The following is a 17,239-nucleotide window of genomic DNA, read 5'->3' as shown; positions in this document are numbered from 1 at the left end:
AAAATGAGGGGTCTTGCGGGTTTGATCCGCGCAAGCCGCATACTTTTCATAAATTTATATATATGTAGATATACATACATACATACATACATACATATATACATATATATATATATATATATATATATATATATATATATATATATATATATAATTTAGTTTCCGTGCGGTGGGGTTGTCTCCCGTGTGGTTGCTTTAGGTGCATAATTTTCTCTTTAGGTGCGTAATTTCGCTTCTTAAGGTGCGTGATTTGTATACTTAAGGTGCTAGTGTGTTGAAACTTAAGGTGAGTGAACCTAAAGCTTCATGTGTGTGGTTTTCCTTCTTAAGGTGCGTTGTTTTCCTTCTTAAGGTGCGTGATATATATGTTTAAGGTGCGTGAGTTGTTGAAACTAAATGTGCGTCATTTTAAAACCTTAGATGCGTGGTTTGTGTTCTTAAGGTACATAACTTGTGTACTTAAGGTGCATGGTTTGTGTTTTTAAGGTGCTTTGTTTGTGTGCTTAAGGTGCGCGATTTATGTATTTAAAGTGCGCAATTTGTGTACTTAAGGTGCGTCATTGTAATGCTTAAGGTGCGTAACCGCTCAACCGCATGGGAACCCTTCCACGCCCCTAAACCCTTCCCTATATATATATATATATATATACACACACACACACACACACACACACACACACACACAATATTATAATTTAAAAAATATAAAATTTTTTAATTTTTAAACACGAAAAATTTAATATTATTTAGGTTGAATTATTTGAAAATAAAATAATAAAATTTTCTTTTTATTTATTAAGTTAGGCTCGCGGGCTAGTCCTCAGGACCCACGAGCTCGCATGAGGCGAGTTAAGATTGCATAACCCTAGCTCACTGGCTTCATGAGTCGCTGAGTTGGCCTAAAAAAAAACAAAACAAAGAATCCAGAGAGGAGTAGATCGGCCCGCATTGACACCCCTAATTTATATAGTATTTATCATCAACATATATAATTGATATAATTTAATGTGTTGAAATTAATTACTTTTAAACTTTTAGAGATGGTTGACTCCAAATTATTAAAAAGGGATGTTCATTAAATTGTTTGCATTTGTTCATCTTTTTGAGAGCCATCTCATTATCATCTTTACTGTAGTAGTGTACGTAGTCCGTAAATGGCCTGGTAGGCTGGTAATTAAGTGGTCCATAGTATATACTATATAGTTACGGAGTATATACTATTTACTAGGGGTGTGTGTCGGGCAGGTGGGGTCGGTTAAGTTATGTTATGTTAAAAACCGTTCGGTTTGCGGTTAATATATTTAATACCCAAACCGTTTTTCTATTTTAGAAAACCCAATCGATTTTTCAAAGTTCGGGTGCGGTCGGTCAAATCGATTTTCAAACTAATTTCGGATATAAAAATAACATTCAAATTTAAGATGATAATAAATTACAAAACACTACAGTTTACATATTTGAATTGCAAAATACAATGCTAAATTGCTAAAGTACTAAACTGCTAAGTGCTAAACTGCATTAAAAGTCTAAAATCATCAAAAAACTTAGACAAAATACAAACAAAATACTTAATCACATGGTAACTAATGACTAGCATTCTAGCAAAGTAGCAACTAGCCAACTAGCAAAAAACATTCTTGCAGTCAAGATAAGTGACTCCAGTCACCAAATTGTCCAAACATCCACTACTAACTATCAAGTAGCAAGGTAGCAAAATACTTAATTACAAATTTACAATCAAAGTGACTCCAGTCACCAAATTGTCCAAGCATTAACTTCAACAGGCAACACTGCAACAGCCAACAGATTACAAACCAACTCCACTAAGTAACCAACACTCCAACAGTTTTACAGATTATAGATAGTAAGTAAGAAACTATTCTTCTTCTTCCTCCTCCTTCTAATAAAAATAAACATTGACCAATTGCAATAAATTAGAAACTTAGAACTATAAAAATCAGTTAGAAGTAAAAAGTTAGAACTTAGAAATCACAATTCATATTCTCAAAAAAAAAAAAAAAAAATCACAATTCATAGATTAAGAATTAAAATGTTCAAAAAAAATTTTAAGATGGCTCAGAATGCTTCTAGAATTAATATATCATAACAGAATAACAGATCAAATGCATAGCAACAATTAAGGGCTTCTAGCCTTCCACTATTCCACACTTTAAATGAACTAGGGGCTTAGGGCAAACCCTAATTTCATTGTAATCAATTATCAATATATCAAAACAGATTATAACAGAACTACAGAATCACATATCAAACACAAATCCACAAAACCAGTAATACAAATATACAATAACAATAAAAATCTAGGAACTAGGGTTCCTCAAACGGCTCAAAGAGTCAAAGATTTAATTAATTTTAATTAATTTTTTAAAATTTTAAATAATTTAAAATTTTTAAAAGGAAAGTGTAATTGATTTTTTTTTAAAAGTTTTTAAATAATTTTCAATCAATTAGTAATATCCTTTTCCTTTTTTTCCCAATTTGCCTAGTTTTCGTCTCTTTGTCCATTAGGATCTTTTTATATTTTCAATCAATTATAAAAATCAGTTTTCTTTTCCATTTTATCTTTATTATTGTTTGCACAGAAATTTCACAAAGGATTATTTTATTTTCATTAATAGTAGTATAGATATAGAAGTACAAATAAATATTTGAATTATTATTATTGGTGTAATAATTAATAAATTATTTTTTATTATAAAATTACACAAAAAAATTTCCATTATTCTCACAATTATAATGGTTTAATTATTCTCAGAATTTGGTAAATAAAATTTTGTTACCAATTAAACTTTATTTTTTTATATCAGAAAAGGAGGGGGGGGGACCCCAGGGGAGCTACGAGCTAGTTTGGCTCCACCACTCTGCGAGCACTTGTGATATGAGCCAAATCATCAAGATAGGCTTCCTCACTAATCACTGGGCAAACAACAAACACCTTCTTCGCGTCTCCATGGGCAGCTCCAAGCGAAGCAAGGCAGTCAGCAACCTTATTTTGTTCTCTGTAAATTGCTCTGAAGGAAATTCTCCAATTTTTGGTAATCCATTCTTTGATCCTCTCAATAACTTGACTAAAGGGCCCACGCCCCGCCGAGTTATTTTCAATCCAATGAACAACATTCCTGGCATCCATCTGGACCTCCATATCTCGAATTCCCCCTTGCCAAGCCCAACTCAGGCCCTCCTCAATGGCTATTGCTTCCACCCAAGTTGGATCACCAGGTGTCGTGCTGCATGAGTAGCCCCCAACCCATATTCCCTTGTTGTTCCTAAGTACTGCGCCGAAGCCTGCGTTATTCCTTCCGGTTTTGACGCTGCCATCCACATTGAGGGTGAAACGGTGAGTATTAGAAGCTTCCCACCGGATATGAACGAGTTTGTGCCTCCCCATGTTGGTCGTCATGCCGCTATGTCGAGCAAAGGCACGGTCCATCTCCTCCTCAACTTCCTTAATCCAATTTAACCTCTGCTGGACTGCTACCTCTTCTTCATTGAAGACCCTGTTGCATCTCCATCTCCAAAGCCACCAACAGACTATGGCAAATCTGCGAGGCCAGTCCTTCCCGTCACCTTCCCCTCTCTTGTCGCTTATGTTGTCGATAATCCAGCTCTGGAAATCAAGTTGACGCCACTTCCTTCGCCTATCAATATCTGCAAAAGACTTCCATAATTCCTTCGCTTTGCTGCAGTGTCGGAGAATGTGATCTGTCGTTTCCATCTCTCCTGGGCATACCCCACATTTGTCGTCCATGGAAATTGCCCGCCTTCTCCTCTCTGCGTTTCCCATGACACGATCGTGAATAGCCACCCATAGGAACGTCTTGATCTTATTTGGGACATTTAGCTTCCATAGTCTTTCCCATAGTCTTTCATGCATGTTAGTCTGAGAATTACGGTTTAAAGCATAAGCAGAACCGATAGTGAACTTACCAGTAACTTCTCGACTCCAGTAGCACTCATCCACACCTTCACCATCTTGCAGCATAAAGTGTTGCATTTGCTGTCGGACATCAGCCGGTAGAGATGGTATCAACTCCCATTTCCATCCATTGTCATCATCCCAAAGGTCACGTACTGTGCTGTCATCATTGGCTAAATTCTCGTGAGCCTGGAGGAGGTCCGAGAGCGGGCTTTCTGCTAACCATTGATCCTTCCAAAAGCGGGTAGTTCTCCCGTCTCTAACATGCATCTTCGTATCTTTGAGTATTATAGACCGTGCTGCAACTATGCCCCTTCACGCATTCGAGCTCACTGGTTTGGCATTAATCGCGTGCACCCCTTCCTTTCCATGTGCATATTTTTCTTTAAAAATTCTGACCCATAGACTGTCCTTGTTCGTGATGAACTGCCAGCCAAGTTTTGCCATAAACGCTAAATTCATGTCCCTAGCTCCTCTGATTCCCAGCCCTCCATCCTTTTTAGGTTTGGTTACAGTTTCCCAACACACAAGGTGGCATTTCCAGGCCTCAGGAGTTCCCTCCCAGATAAACCTGCGAATGCGTTTGTCAATCTCTTCCCAAATCCCTACTGGCATAAGGACTGTCTGCATTGCATAGTAGGGGATCGTCTGTAGCACCGCTTGAGCCAAAATTTGTCTACCTGCTAAAGTCAAAAATTTTGTTTTCCAGCCATTCAACCTCTCGTCCATCCTTTCCAGCATCGGGGAGAACAGGTTGTTCGTTACTCTGCCATGCAATGTAGGAACCCCGAGGTACTTCCCAAGATTGGTTGTCATGGGGATTCCAGCCATAGCGGTAATTCTTTGAGCATCCTCGCTATTCACGTTCTTCGAAAAAAAGATTTGAGACTTGCTCAAGCTCACTCTTTGGCCCGAAGCTCGGCTGAATCTATCCAGACACTGTGAGATCACTGTGATTTGGTCTTGCGAAGCTTCGGCAAACAAAACAAGATCGTCAGCAAAAAATAGATGAGTCAGGAGGGGACTATACCTGGTAAGCCGTATGCCTTTCCATCTTCCATTATCCACTTGTTATTTTATTGTGTGGCTAAGGCGCTCCATACAAAGAACAAACAAATACGGGGACATGGAATCACCCTGGCGAATTCCCCTTGACGGTATAATCTGATCGAGTTGATTCCCATTCCATAGTACTTTCAACTTTGGTGACTCCACACAAGCCATTATGTTTCTTACCTAGTCACTATTCATGCCTACTTCCGTGAGGGTGTCTCGGATGAAATCCCAGTTGAGTCTATCATATGCTTTCTCCAGGTCGATCTTGAGGACCATGAACCCTTTATTTCCTTGTTTATTGCGCATGGAGTGAATAACCTCTTGGTAAATCAGAATATTATCTGTTATCTGTCTGCTAGGCACAAAACTGCTTTGCTCCTGACCTATGATCTCTCTCATAATGGGCTTAATCCGATTCGTCATAGTTTTTGTCATAATTTTGTAAATTACATTGCATAAGCTGATCGGACGATACTGACTTGCACTGGTGGGACAGCTGTTCTTGGGAATAAGGGTAATCAGAGTGTCATTAAAACCTTCTTCAATTACCCCGGAATTCATAAATAGCTCAATCTGTTTAAAAACTGATTTCCCAACCATTTGCCACGCCTTTTGGTAAAAGAGTGCATGCAGCCCATCTGGTCCCGGGGCTTCTAGGGGACTCATCTCAAAAAGTGTTGCCTTGACTTCCTCAATTGAAAAAGCCGCATTAAAAAGCGTCCACTGATCCTCGCTAAGGTCTGGGAAGTGATCTTGGGGGACACACATAACATCAGCTTCCACATCCTTTGTGAAAATTCTAGTGAAGTATTCCTGAATGGCTTGTTCCACCTGGCGTTCATCCTCCATAGGATTACCCTCATTATCCAAAAAATTATGTTTCATCGCTTAGCTTTTTTGCACTTTGTAGCAGCATGATAAAACTTGGTGTTGCGATCACCTGACGCAATCCATTCCTCCCTTGCTTGCTGGAACCAGAGGATCTCTTCTTGCTGTAGCGTTTCCTCTAGTTCTTTTCTGATTTTTTTGTCCAACTTCGTCAGTCCCGCATGGCCTGCGTGGTCCATCTGTCTTTGAATCCCTTCCAGCCGGTTTAAAAGCTTTTGTTTCCTATGGTGAATATTCCCGAAAACGTTCCTATTCCAAACCTGAAAATTCCTTATCATATTATCTTTGGTTTGCCAAACAGTGTCGTTCTCATTCCAGCTCTTCTTAATAAGGTCCAAGAACGCGTGATGAGTCGTCCATGCTCCTTGAAACATGAAGCGCCTTTGACCCTTGATAATTTTTTTGTCAAATTCGATTAGCACCGGGCAATGATCCGAACCGAAAGCCGGAAGGTGCACCACCTTCGTGTCTTTCATCTGGGTACACCAGTCCAACGAACACAAAGCACGGTCAAGTCTGGCTCCTTTGAAGGTCCCTTCGTCATTTCCTCGCTTCCACGTGAACTTCTGACCCGAGAAACCAAGATCAACCAAAGCTTCATCGAAGATCCAGTTCCTAAAGTCCCCGTTTCTATGATACCCGGGGCTATTATCGTTTGAACATTCATCATTATGGGCAATAGCGTTGAAGTCTCCGGCAACTAGCCACGGGTGGTCGACGCGGACTCTATCTCTTCGTAAAGAACTCCACAATCTTCTGCGAAGGTGGAGGGACGGACTACCGTACACCACAGTAAAAATCTAGGCTTTTCCCATTGCCTCCTCGACTGCTACATGAACAAACTGGGGGTGAGATGTTATCACCTCAATGTTGATAATATCTGACCAGAGGATCCAAATGTCGCCGCTAAAACCGAGAGCTTCAACTCTCGCCCACTTTTCGAAGCCAAGCTTCATGCAGATTGCATCCGCATTACACCCGGATGTCTTTGTTTCTACTAAACAGAGAATATCCGGATGATGTTTGTTGATCAACCATTTTGCAACTCTAAGAAAACTCTTGGACGCTGCTCCTTGACAATTCCAGGTAATAACCTTCATGGAAACAACAAGGCAAAAGAGAAACGAAACCAAAAGGAAAAACACGACACCAAAAACGGGAAACACAAACACACACAAAACGGAAAACAAAAAGGACACAAAGGGCGAGAGCACCTCAAGCCTCCAGCTCCATAGCCTCCGCACCGGAAGCCACTGCTGCCTCACCTTTGCCATTCTGCCCCCCTAGGGCGTTACTCTGTTCACCATCCGACGGATCACTATGGTGCTCGGAGAGAGATTTCGAACCCCCCATTTCTTCTGCGTTGAAATAATTCTCGGCTTCAAACACTTGTGTTGTCTTAGGACCCTCTTTATCTCCCATAACTAATGTATGTTCACTGGCAGCACCAGCTTGGTTATTACGTGGCACTGAGGTTCGTTGGTTAGTGTTCCTCCTTGCGCTGGACTCCCCTACTTCGTACGGTCGTCTATGTTGGCCATGCAAATTATTTCCTTCAATTTGTTTCTCAGATACTTGGGTTGTCGGTCTCTTCCCTTTTGTTGGGCTTGTTTTTCTCGTTCCTTGGCCTCTGTTATTGGCCATATTTTGATCGTTCCCTAAAACCTCCACTTCCTTTTCTCCTTCGGCATTAGCAAGGCTCGCAAATCTCGACCCCGATTGTGCGCTGGAATTATTTCCTTTTCCACTCCCTTGCTGCCCCTTCTTTCCGCTATCTTTTCCAATCTGGTTATTATTCCCTTGGTTTCGATTATAATTCCTTTTTGGTTTCATCGCTATCATCCAACTGCCATAATCCTCCAAGATTTCCGGTCTAATTATGCTAGCTTCCTTATGTGCATTGTTCCTACCATTTCCGCCAGTAATATGACCGTTACCAGCGCCGGCGTTGATTTCCGATCGGTGACCGCCCTCACTGTTCTCCTCCTGCGTATTCTCCTCATCGTGATTCAACCGGCAACCATCCGCGTTATGACCATACATTCCACACTTGAAACAGATGAGGTGCAATCCTTCGTAGACTATCGGACGAACTCTGTTCTTCAGCGTGAACTTAGCCAACAACGGCTTTGTGATATCAACCTCCACACAAACCCTGGCAAAGCTAGCCCTTGAGACTAAGCTTGTGGCGGTATCGATATTGATCGGGCGGCCAATCTTTGATCCTACGCGCATCAGAAATTTATGATCAAAATATTCCGCCGGCAGACAAGGAAAACGGATCCAGACAATCATGCTCTCCGTTTTTTCAGTGAAGGGGTCGAAGTTTGGCACCCATTCTTTGACAATGAGGTAGTGGTCCAAAACCATCCATGGTCCTCCGTACTTTGCGAATTCGTAGTCTTCCACAGACGCAAACTTCGCCAAATAATATCCATTGTCAATTGTAACCAACTCCATTCTCGCCTTTGGCCTCCACAACGCTGTCAGTCTCTTGAGCAGATATACATAGCCCACATTTCTCCCCATTACTTTCACAATGAGCGTTTGCTTCCACTTACTTCTCAGCCTCACCTTCTCCTCCCTTGTAAGCCTGATTATTGGGCAGTTTTTATCAATATCATCATCACCATCCTCTTCGTCTTCTGAGACCAGATCTATCTCCTCCGCCATTTGCTGCTCGCTCAAAGTTGTCTCATTTGCAAGAACCTGTTTAAAAGAAAAAGGCTCAGTTGGTTTCTCAATACCTGAACTTTCCGGTGATGTCTTCCCATTGTCCGACTGAGCTTCACCCATTGGTGATTCTATTGTCGTTTTCGTCTTTTTTGTGCTCCGATCCAATTGATCTTGTTCTTCGCTGTTTCGCCGCGTTGGGAGAGAATTCTCTGTCATGGTTTTTGTGTACCAATTAAACTTTATTAATTTGTTTGTATCAATTAATTAATAATATTAGTTTGTGCTGGAAAGTTGAAGGGGGGTTTTTATAACTTTTATTAATAGTGTTGATACGTGATAAAAACAATATTACCAATTAATATATTAGTTAATTTCCATTTTACATTTTCTTACCAAATAAGTTTTATTAATTATTTGACCAATAATATATTTAATTAATTGACCTCAAAAGTTTGGGCGGAAAAATGAAATAGAAGAATTTTACTTTTATATATAGTATATATTATATAAACTTACCAAATAAAGTCATTACAGGTATACATCAATCAATAATAATTTTATTTGGTAAGCTTTATATATATATATATATATATATATATATATATATGTACCGAATATAGTAATATTTTTTTGGAATGCTATAATATACATCATATAGTAATTTGATTGTTGGAATTTTTTTTTAATATTATCATGAGAGGAATTTTTTTATACATCATAATATAGTAATATTTTTTTAATACTATAATATACATCATATAGTAATTTGATTGTTTGATTTTTTTTTAATATTATCATGAGAGGAATTTAATTACGTACATTAATATAATATAGTAATATTTTTTGTGAATACTATAATATACATCATATAGTAATTTGATTGTTGAATTTTTTTTTAATATTATCATGAGAGGAATTTAATTACTTACATTAACATAATATAGTAATATTTTTAAATACTATAATATACATCATATAGTAATTAGATTGTTAGAATTTTTTTTGAATATTATCATGAGATGAATTTAATTATGTACATTAACATAATATAGTAATATTTTTTGTGAATACTATAATATACATCATATAGTAATTTGATTGTTGGAATTTTTTTTAATATTATCATGAGAATAATTTAATTACGTACATTTACATAATATAGTAATATTTTTTTGAATACAATAATATACATCATATAGTAATTTGATTGTTGAATTTTTTATTTGTTTTAATATTATCATGAGAGAAATTTAAGTATGTACATTAACATAGTAATATATATATATATTAAAAATACGCAAGATTAATATATTCATACAGGAATGGAATTGATTAAAATATTACACTAATTTCCGTGTATAATAAGGAATGGAATCATATTTTGAATATTTTGTCAATTTTAGCCATAAATAAGGAATGATAAAGAAGGCTAAAATTTCTGATAAAGAATTATTATATAATATTATGTTGACCGATTTCAAATTTTTTGGACTAAAATGAGCGGGAAAGCTAGCACTTCTGTTTTAATATATATATAGATATAGATATAGATATATAGATATAGATTGCACAAAGAGTCAACAGTCCCCTCCACTGAGGTTCAAACCCACTCCCTTCCATGTGAGAGTGTAAACCGGGTGCTACTAGACCACAAGGTCTTTGACAGTAATTAATCCTTCAACAATTAACCTTTTGACACCATTTCAAAATGAATATTTTTGCCTCATTAATGTTGTATCATAGGTTAGATGTAATATACGTTGCCGCATCATAATGCATGCCATAATGTCCTCTAGATGCGTCGCCATATATATAATAATAATAATAATACAAATAAGGGTCAAATAGGTCATCGAATTACATATGAAATTGTAATTAGACTACTAAACACACACACAAAAAAAAAAAAGATTCATGAATAACACAAAATCATACAATTGAACCAAAAGTGACATGTTCACCTATTAGACTATTAGTTATTAATGTGGCGGTTACCAAATTAAAAAATATTTTTTTAATTTTAGTTTAATAATTTTATTTTATTTATTTATTTTTTAAAAATTGCCTGCTTCGTCTCCAGGCTGTCGGAGATAAAGAACCTTCTTTGTTTCCGACCGGGGACGAAGGACTCTTCGTCTCCATGTAGGAGACGAAGAAGTCCCTTCGTCTTCTGCAGCCTGGAGACAAAGAGGTCTCTTCGTCTCCATGCTAGAGACGACGGGACCTCTTCATCTCTGGTCGGACACGAAACCAATAGGTTTTTTTTTAATTATTAAAATAATTTTTTTTTTATGATCCTTCAGGCAAGTTTTTAGGGGATGTGATGAGTGGTTAATGCTCGCAGTTTGTTGGAGAAGGGTGCCCACCCTGCCTGTTACGACATATTGGGCATTCCAATGTTTTACCATCTGATCCCTAAAAAAGAAAAAAAATAATTTAAAAAAAATATTTTTAATTTGATAACCGCCACATCAGCAATTAATGAGTAAACAAGCACAAAGAAACATCAACACCTCTACTAAGACTCGAACTCACCCCCTTCCATATGGGGTGCAACTGCAACCGGATATTAACCTAGATTCCAAGGGTGGACGTGCTACCTATTGAATGAATGGATATGCGTTACTCTTATAATTGAGGAATTAAAAATGTAATATTTTTAGTTAACGACAACAATCTCAAGCGTTCAGCGGGTGGGTATAATGCACGCGCCATGCTGGGCATATATTGTGCATGGAACGAGCAACTTTTCATTTTTTATTTTTTATTCTTCAGAAAATGCGGAGATTTGCAATAAAACTCTCACACTCTCTTTTGTCACGTAAACTTCTCTTTCTTTCAAGTGCTAAAAACTCGACAATTATCATACGGTGGACCATAATCCACAGTAAAATTTGTCAAAACTCGATAAAATATGGTGGACCATAATCCACAGTAAAATTTGTCAAAACTCGATAAAATCCGAAATTCGGAAAGGCATCTCATACCAAATGGGCCAGCCCTGTAACAGAAAATTGGGTCGGACCAACGGATTGATGAAGGCCCATTATGCAACCCATCTCAAACCGATTGGTCCAAAAGTTAACCAACGGCTGCCACGCGCATAGTCAAGCGATGCACGCGCCTAGTCCATTGCGCGCGTGAGTTTCCACCATTTAACATTTTAACCCTTCACTTTCCTCCCGATCCAGACTTGGGAGGACTGGTTGACATAACTGCATATTGTCGAGCGATTCACGAGTCGTATACCGTACAAGATTGCGAGGAAGGAATACGAAATCTAATACGATGATTTATACGGATTTCTTGTGATTCCGATGCTCCAAATATCGTATATAGATAGCTATACAGTTGATTGGTGCGATAGGGTTTTGGAGTTTCTGAATGGTCAAAATGGCGGAGCCTCCATCACGAGTCACCATAACCCTAGGACGCAGTGGCCAGGTAAATGCATAATAGCCTTCACTTATTGCTTCAATGTTTTGGAAGAGAAAAAGAAATTGGAGAATTGCTTGAGTTTTCGTAAATGTGATTTTACAATGACAGTATGTAATCCTGCTCGCTTGTATACTTTCTTCTATCGTTTTGTAAAATTTTTGAATAAGTGGTTTATTATGGTTTAAACTTATTGATTTATCGGCTGTTGCACGAGTTCATACGTTGTTAGCATTCATTTTTTACAGGTGGTAAAGAAAGCAGCGTCTTCCATAGATTTTTCGTTTGCTGATTCACAGGCAGCAGCTGGGAATAAACGTTCAGTTAGAGATAGGCTTGGAGCTGCTGTGGATTCTAGTCATTCTACTTCGCAACTCAGTAATAAACGGTATATTGCACCATAAAAGATTCTTCTTGCTGAAGAATGGGAATGTGTATTGCAATATACTATCTCCCGCCTCATTTTGTGTGTTTGGTTCGCATAACAAGGCTTGATTGAAGTTATTTTTAATTCGATTTTTCATAGTATTAAGTTTAGTATTAGTATACAAAATTTATATATTTAGAAACTTCATTAAAAGTACTATTAAACACAAAAAATAGGTAAAAAATACTAAAGAAAATAACCAAGTAAGAAAGGAAGAAAGAGTTGGTTTGACGACGGATAAAATGGTATTGCATTTGGGGTAAATATTTTGTATTTGGCATGTTAATTGGTGTAACAAGTATATTGTATATTGTACAAACATTTGGTACATGGTATGCTAAGTGGTGTATTTGGAGTAATTTTATATATGTTGTGTATATTTGGATAAGTGTGGAAGTGTGGTATCTTATACATGCAAATATGTTAATTTATGTACATATATAGGATATAATATGCGCACATCCCAGTTAATATACAAATTAAGTATATAAATGCGAATTATGAATCACACAGTATCTGACGCCACGCGCACAGACATGCAATTTCCATACAGTATATGTATATGCTTTAAATACTACACTAATCAACATATAAACTAACTAATCCAACATATAAGGCAAATATGCATTTTTAAAGGAGTAGTGTTTATCATATTCGTTCGTGTGACTTGGTACTTTTTAGCATTGATGTGCGTATAATATGTAGTGATGGTAAGCATAATGTTTATCATTTAGTAATATCATGTTTATCATTTAGTAATTAGTATTGTGTTAGGCATTGTGCTATTTTTAACTTTTGTGTCATGGGCAAAACGACTGTTGTGAAGGTTTAATAATTACAGCAAGAGAAATTGAACTCCACATATTTCCGTGATAGAGTAAGAGAAAATGAATGTCAGAAAGTGAGTTTAGGTGTTATAATTTCAGCTTATGCATTAATATAGTGAGTTATCAATTCTCTTAGGCATCAAGTTATCTTTTTCTTGTCTTTGTCAGTCAGCGGGGAGATGGCAATGGATGGGGCAGTAGTGCCTCTAGTGGTGTTGATGGTAATGATTTATGTCCAATTGCTGGCATATTGTTAAAGTTATAATAATTAGGTATTTATGTCTGACTCCAAATTTCTGGATATTGTTGCATTTTAATTGTTAAAGATGCAAGGCTTGATAAAGATGACCTTCGATTCAAAATTATGCGGAAATCTGTGCTGAAAAGAAGTCAAAGTAGTGTCCAGCAGACTGGTGTGGACCTGCGCAGTATGCTGTCAAGATCAGCACAATCTTCAGTAACACCAACCAATACACAGCACCGTATGCCTGAGCCAAAGGAAACTAGAAATCGTTATCCAGATACATGGGATTCTAGACAGCGTATGCCTGAGGGCAGGGATTCTAGACAGCGGATGACTGAAAGCAGGGAATCTAGACCTCTAATGCCAGATACCAGGGATAGTAGACAGCGTATGCCTGAATTAAAGGATGTCAGATATCAAGTGCCTGACCGTCAGAGTGTAGACATTCTTCGACAAGCTCCTTCTTCAAGAAATGTGGATGCTTTGCCTTTAATGGACTCAATGAGAAGCTCTTTTTCACCCTGGACATTGGAACGTTTAAGGCGCAGATCACCAGATGGGATTTTAAGTTCCAGAGGTGTTTCACCCCCAAGGAGCGGGGAAGAATTACAGAGAAGGCCTACAGTAAGGGCGTATGATGATCCTAGACTGGGCTCATACAGTAGCAAAGATTTTTCTCAGTTTTCACGGCCCATGAGCTCTACATATTTGTCAAGCACTGCCCTACCCGCTGCACCTGCCAAGACAATGGTGCCAATGCATGCACCAATTCCTCATCCTGGTGGACTAGCTCAGAGAAGTTCATATGGAGTAAAAGCTACTAAACCTTTTTCTTTCTTCTCTCCCTGCCCTGAAGTTTCATGCGAAATTGCGTAGTGTAGATGATTTATGTGCTCATTTTTTCTCTTGGTAATTAAAAATCAGTATTTCAACTCATTCTTAGGGATACAAGTTTTTAAATTCATAAATTATTTGTGCATGACTGCATGGGATAATCAAGTTTTATATCATTGCATACAATGAAGTTTAGTGAAGTTTTCTATGTCTTGACATGGTATGAACAGAGACATAAGTGCTCTTTATATTTATTTATTTGCACATTGTAAGATGCCTTATAGTAGTTTGAGTATAATTTTGTATCTTTCTATTGCCATTTTGTATCTAAATGTGAATTAAAAGACCTTATCATAGTTTGAAATATCTCTAATTTATTTGTAGAAAAGTTATTCCCCATGAAGGGTGAATGAAGCAGCAGCTATTTTTCAGGCTACTAAATGCTTTTTCTCATTAACCTTTCTGTTAATACAGGTTGAGGATCTACCTACTGTTGATGGCTTTTTGCACTCATTGGGTCTGGAAAAATATGCTATAAATTTTAAGGCTGAGGAGGTAGGACTCCACTTGATTTTTCAACCAATAAGGGAATAATGAGAATCATTTCCACATTTATGGTGGAGAAAATATAGAGTGCATATATTCATAATACTATGAACATTTCATTATGCAATGAATGTGAGTAGGCTACTCTCTGGATTCTAGAATTGAAGTTTTTGTGCAAACTACTGAGGAACAAGCTAGAGAGGGTTTTGAGAACAGTGTTGGGAAGATGCATTTTCATACCTAAACTTGATAATCTGCAGGTGGATATGCATGCTTTGAAGCAGATGGGTGACAATGATCTTAAGGAGTTGGGGATACCTATGGTAAGTTTTGGTTTTAATTTCTGATCTGTTTGGTATTCCTGTTGGTTCCCCTATGTTTTCATCACATTCATACTTGTGGTTCTCTTTTCCACAGTTTGGTACTCTATCTTTATCTGTTGCATGTAGTTTAGGGTTGGGACTTGGGATTGCATAAAGCTGTTGTATTGAAATGACCTCATGTCACTACTTGTAAGGTTCAGTATCCCCAAGGGCCCTGACCCAATTCCCCTAATAGAAGATAAAGAGAAAATAAAGAGGATATTTGGCAGTGCCATTGTTCGGCTTCAAATGGAAGCAGGGACTATCAAATTTTAGTTTTAGTCCTATTCTGCCCTTTTATATCTGACCACTTTAGCAGCAATTATGTTAGGTAATTATCTTCACACAGGGTGGGACCGAATACCTGATTAATGGTGAACAAGAGCTGAAAGAGTGTTGTGTGGAATTGGTGTGTAGTGATGCTGTAAATGCAAATAAGGATTGCCTGGCAGTTAGACATTAGTTTTGTTTATGGCCTTATTTATTTATTTTTATATAATTATGACTAATCAACCAAAATACTAGTTGCCCAACTTGTGGGTTGTGGTGATTGGATATATAATTGGAGACATGACATTAACTGGTATTGAATGGGACATTTAGATCTAGCTTTTGGCTGAGTTTCCTTCTCCCAAAAGATTGAATCCCCAACCCCAAGGGCCCCCCACACCTCGGCCTGATAGAGCATTTGGGAGGATGTAAAGCACAGTAACTCAATGGCTCAGTAGACAGGGCCAAATGTCGGTGTGCACAAGGGATCTTCCCACTTTGGGCATAATCCCTACATTGTCGCTGCTGAGTTTCGAACCTTGGTCTCTTCTCCCAAATATTGCCCGCACGGGCATAGCTCACTGGTTGAATGAGTTTCCTATTCATTTCTAAATCCTCTTAATATTTTCCCTCTTCGTTCGATCTTCTGCTTTCCTATCACTCCTCATTCTCTCTATTCCTAATATGGTGCATAGATATTCAGTTTTCATCATCTTGTCCGCTTTTCTTACAAGAGTTATCAATTGCAGGGGCCACGAAAGAAGATTATACTTGCACTGTTATCTCGTGCCAAGCGGCAACTATGAGAGGCAAGTGCAGTTGACCAGAGACAATGACAGGTTGGGTGCCAATGCAATTAGTGCAAAAACAAGATTATCTAATCACCGTCCACTGCTATTCACCCATCTGTCTCACTTTGCCAAGTAATCAATTGTTACATTGTGGAAACTCATTGCAAATCTTTGTATATGGCAAAAAAGTTTTCCTAATCTAGTAATCTTCATGACAAAGTTGAAGCTTTGCTAGTGCCTCTGTTGTGAGCTGACCCTAGTGAACACCTTATGGCTCAGCACTTTTACCCTGAAGACAAATTGATAGATTGTTGCATTTTCTAATCAGAATTGAATGGAAATAATTTTTGAAATTGTGTATACAGGACTATATGGGTGTGTTTGGTTCTCTTTATGGGCCTGCAAATCTCATATAACTTAATAGAATGTTATGCCTACGTTTAGTTTTCTAGAATGTGAGATTTTTTAGAATGCCTTTGTACATTTTTTAAAATTTGGAAAAAACTGCACTTTTCATCTTTAAATTATCAATTGTAGGATTCGTCCTTGTTCGTCATGCTCACTTTATGCTCCTAAGTTAGAATTTACGTCGCAAGTTTCATCATTTTTCTAAAAAAACATTAGATGCGAAATTTGCAATGTCAGCTATAGTGTAGGGATGAGAAATGAGCATGATTTCTTAAAAAAATGAAAAAATTTACAACGTTAGTTATAACACCAACAAGTAGAAATGAATGTTACAAATATTTTATAACTTAATGACGAAAATGTGTAATTTTTCCTTTAAAATTTTAAATTATTTGATTTTTGAAAATGTGAAACTGAAAATATTATAACTTGAATCAAATATGTTAGGCTTGGTGAACAAGTGATAATTTTGTTGCAGTATGTGTTTTCTTATTTAATTTCCACTACAATTTTGCTATATTTATCAAAATGTTAGTTTTGC

At 37.5% G+C, this 17,239-nt stretch overlaps 3 protein-coding genes and 1 non-coding gene across 4 annotated transcripts; 2 read left to right on the top strand and 2 right to left on the bottom strand.

Annotated features, from left to right (window-relative positions):
* Positions 1 to 5,871: 5,871 nt before the first annotated feature.
* On the bottom strand, positions 5,872 to 6,978 carry LOC116027055. The gene is made up of 2 exons (XM_031268480.1): positions 6,764 to 6,978; positions 5,872 to 6,655 (listed from the first exon to the last, which is right to left on the bottom strand). Exons 1-2 carry the CDS (start codon positions 6,976 to 6,978, stop codon positions 5,872 to 5,874), a joined length of 999 nt encoding a protein of 332 aa, XP_031124340.1.
* A 115-nt stretch (positions 6,979 to 7,093) lies between these two features.
* Positions 7,094 to 8,674, bottom strand: LOC116027054. The gene has a single exon (XM_031268479.1). The coding sequence runs from the start codon at positions 8,672 to 8,674 to the stop codon at positions 7,094 to 7,096; it is 1,581 nt and encodes a 526-aa protein (XP_031124339.1).
* A 2,195-nt stretch (positions 8,675 to 10,869) lies between these two features.
* Positions 10,870 to 10,970, top strand: LOC116028150. Its single transcript, XR_004100095.1, has one exon. It is a non-coding gene; the product is annotated as a small nucleolar RNA Z279/snoR105/snoR108 (small nucleolar RNA).
* A 782-nt stretch (positions 10,971 to 11,752) lies between these two features.
* LOC116027423 lies at positions 11,753 to 16,741 on the top strand. Its single transcript, XM_031269046.1, has 7 exons — positions 11,753 to 11,998; positions 12,238 to 12,377; positions 13,412 to 13,464; positions 13,570 to 14,297; positions 14,796 to 14,876; positions 15,128 to 15,190; positions 16,249 to 16,741. The coding sequence occupies exons 1-7, from the start codon at positions 11,939 to 11,941 to the stop codon at positions 16,303 to 16,305; spliced, it is 1,182 nt and encodes a 393-aa protein (XP_031124906.1). The 5' UTR covers positions 11,753 to 11,938; the 3' UTR covers positions 16,306 to 16,741.
* The last annotated feature ends 498 nt before the right edge of the window (positions 16,742 to 17,239 follow it).

Source organism: Ipomoea triloba, chromosome 8 (genome assembly GCF_003576645.1).
Source record: "Ipomoea triloba cultivar NCNSP0323 chromosome 8, ASM357664v1".
In the NCBI taxonomy this organism is placed as follows: Eukaryota; Viridiplantae; Streptophyta; class Magnoliopsida; order Solanales; family Convolvulaceae; genus Ipomoea; species Ipomoea triloba.
This window is presented reverse-complemented; position numbering and strand designations above follow the sequence as displayed.

Excerpts from the sequence above, each read along its gene's own strand:
- LOC116027055 (XM_031268480.1), bottom strand. The coding sequence starts at position 6,978 with ATGAAGGTTATTACCTGGAATTGTCAAGGAGCAGCGTCCAAGAGTTTT. Across the intron at positions 6,656-6,763 it reads GGCGACATTTGGATCCTCTG|TCCGTCCCTCCACCTTCGCA; the intron begins GTCAGATATTAT and ends GGTGTACGGTAG.
- LOC116027054 (XM_031268479.1), bottom strand. The coding sequence starts at position 8,674 with ATGGGTGAAGCTCAGTCGGACAATGGGAAGACATCACCGGAAAGTTCA.
- LOC116027423 (XM_031269046.1), top strand. The coding sequence starts at position 11,939 with ATGGTCAAAATGGCGGAGCCTCCATCACGAGTCACCATAACCCTAGGA. Across the intron at positions 13,465-13,569 it reads TGCCTCTAGTGGTGTTGATG|ATGCAAGGCTTGATAAAGAT; the intron begins GTAATGATTTAT and ends TAATTGTTAAAG. Across the intron at positions 14,877-15,127 it reads TAAATTTTAAGGCTGAGGAG|GTGGATATGCATGCTTTGAA; the intron begins GTAGGACTCCAC and ends GATAATCTGCAG.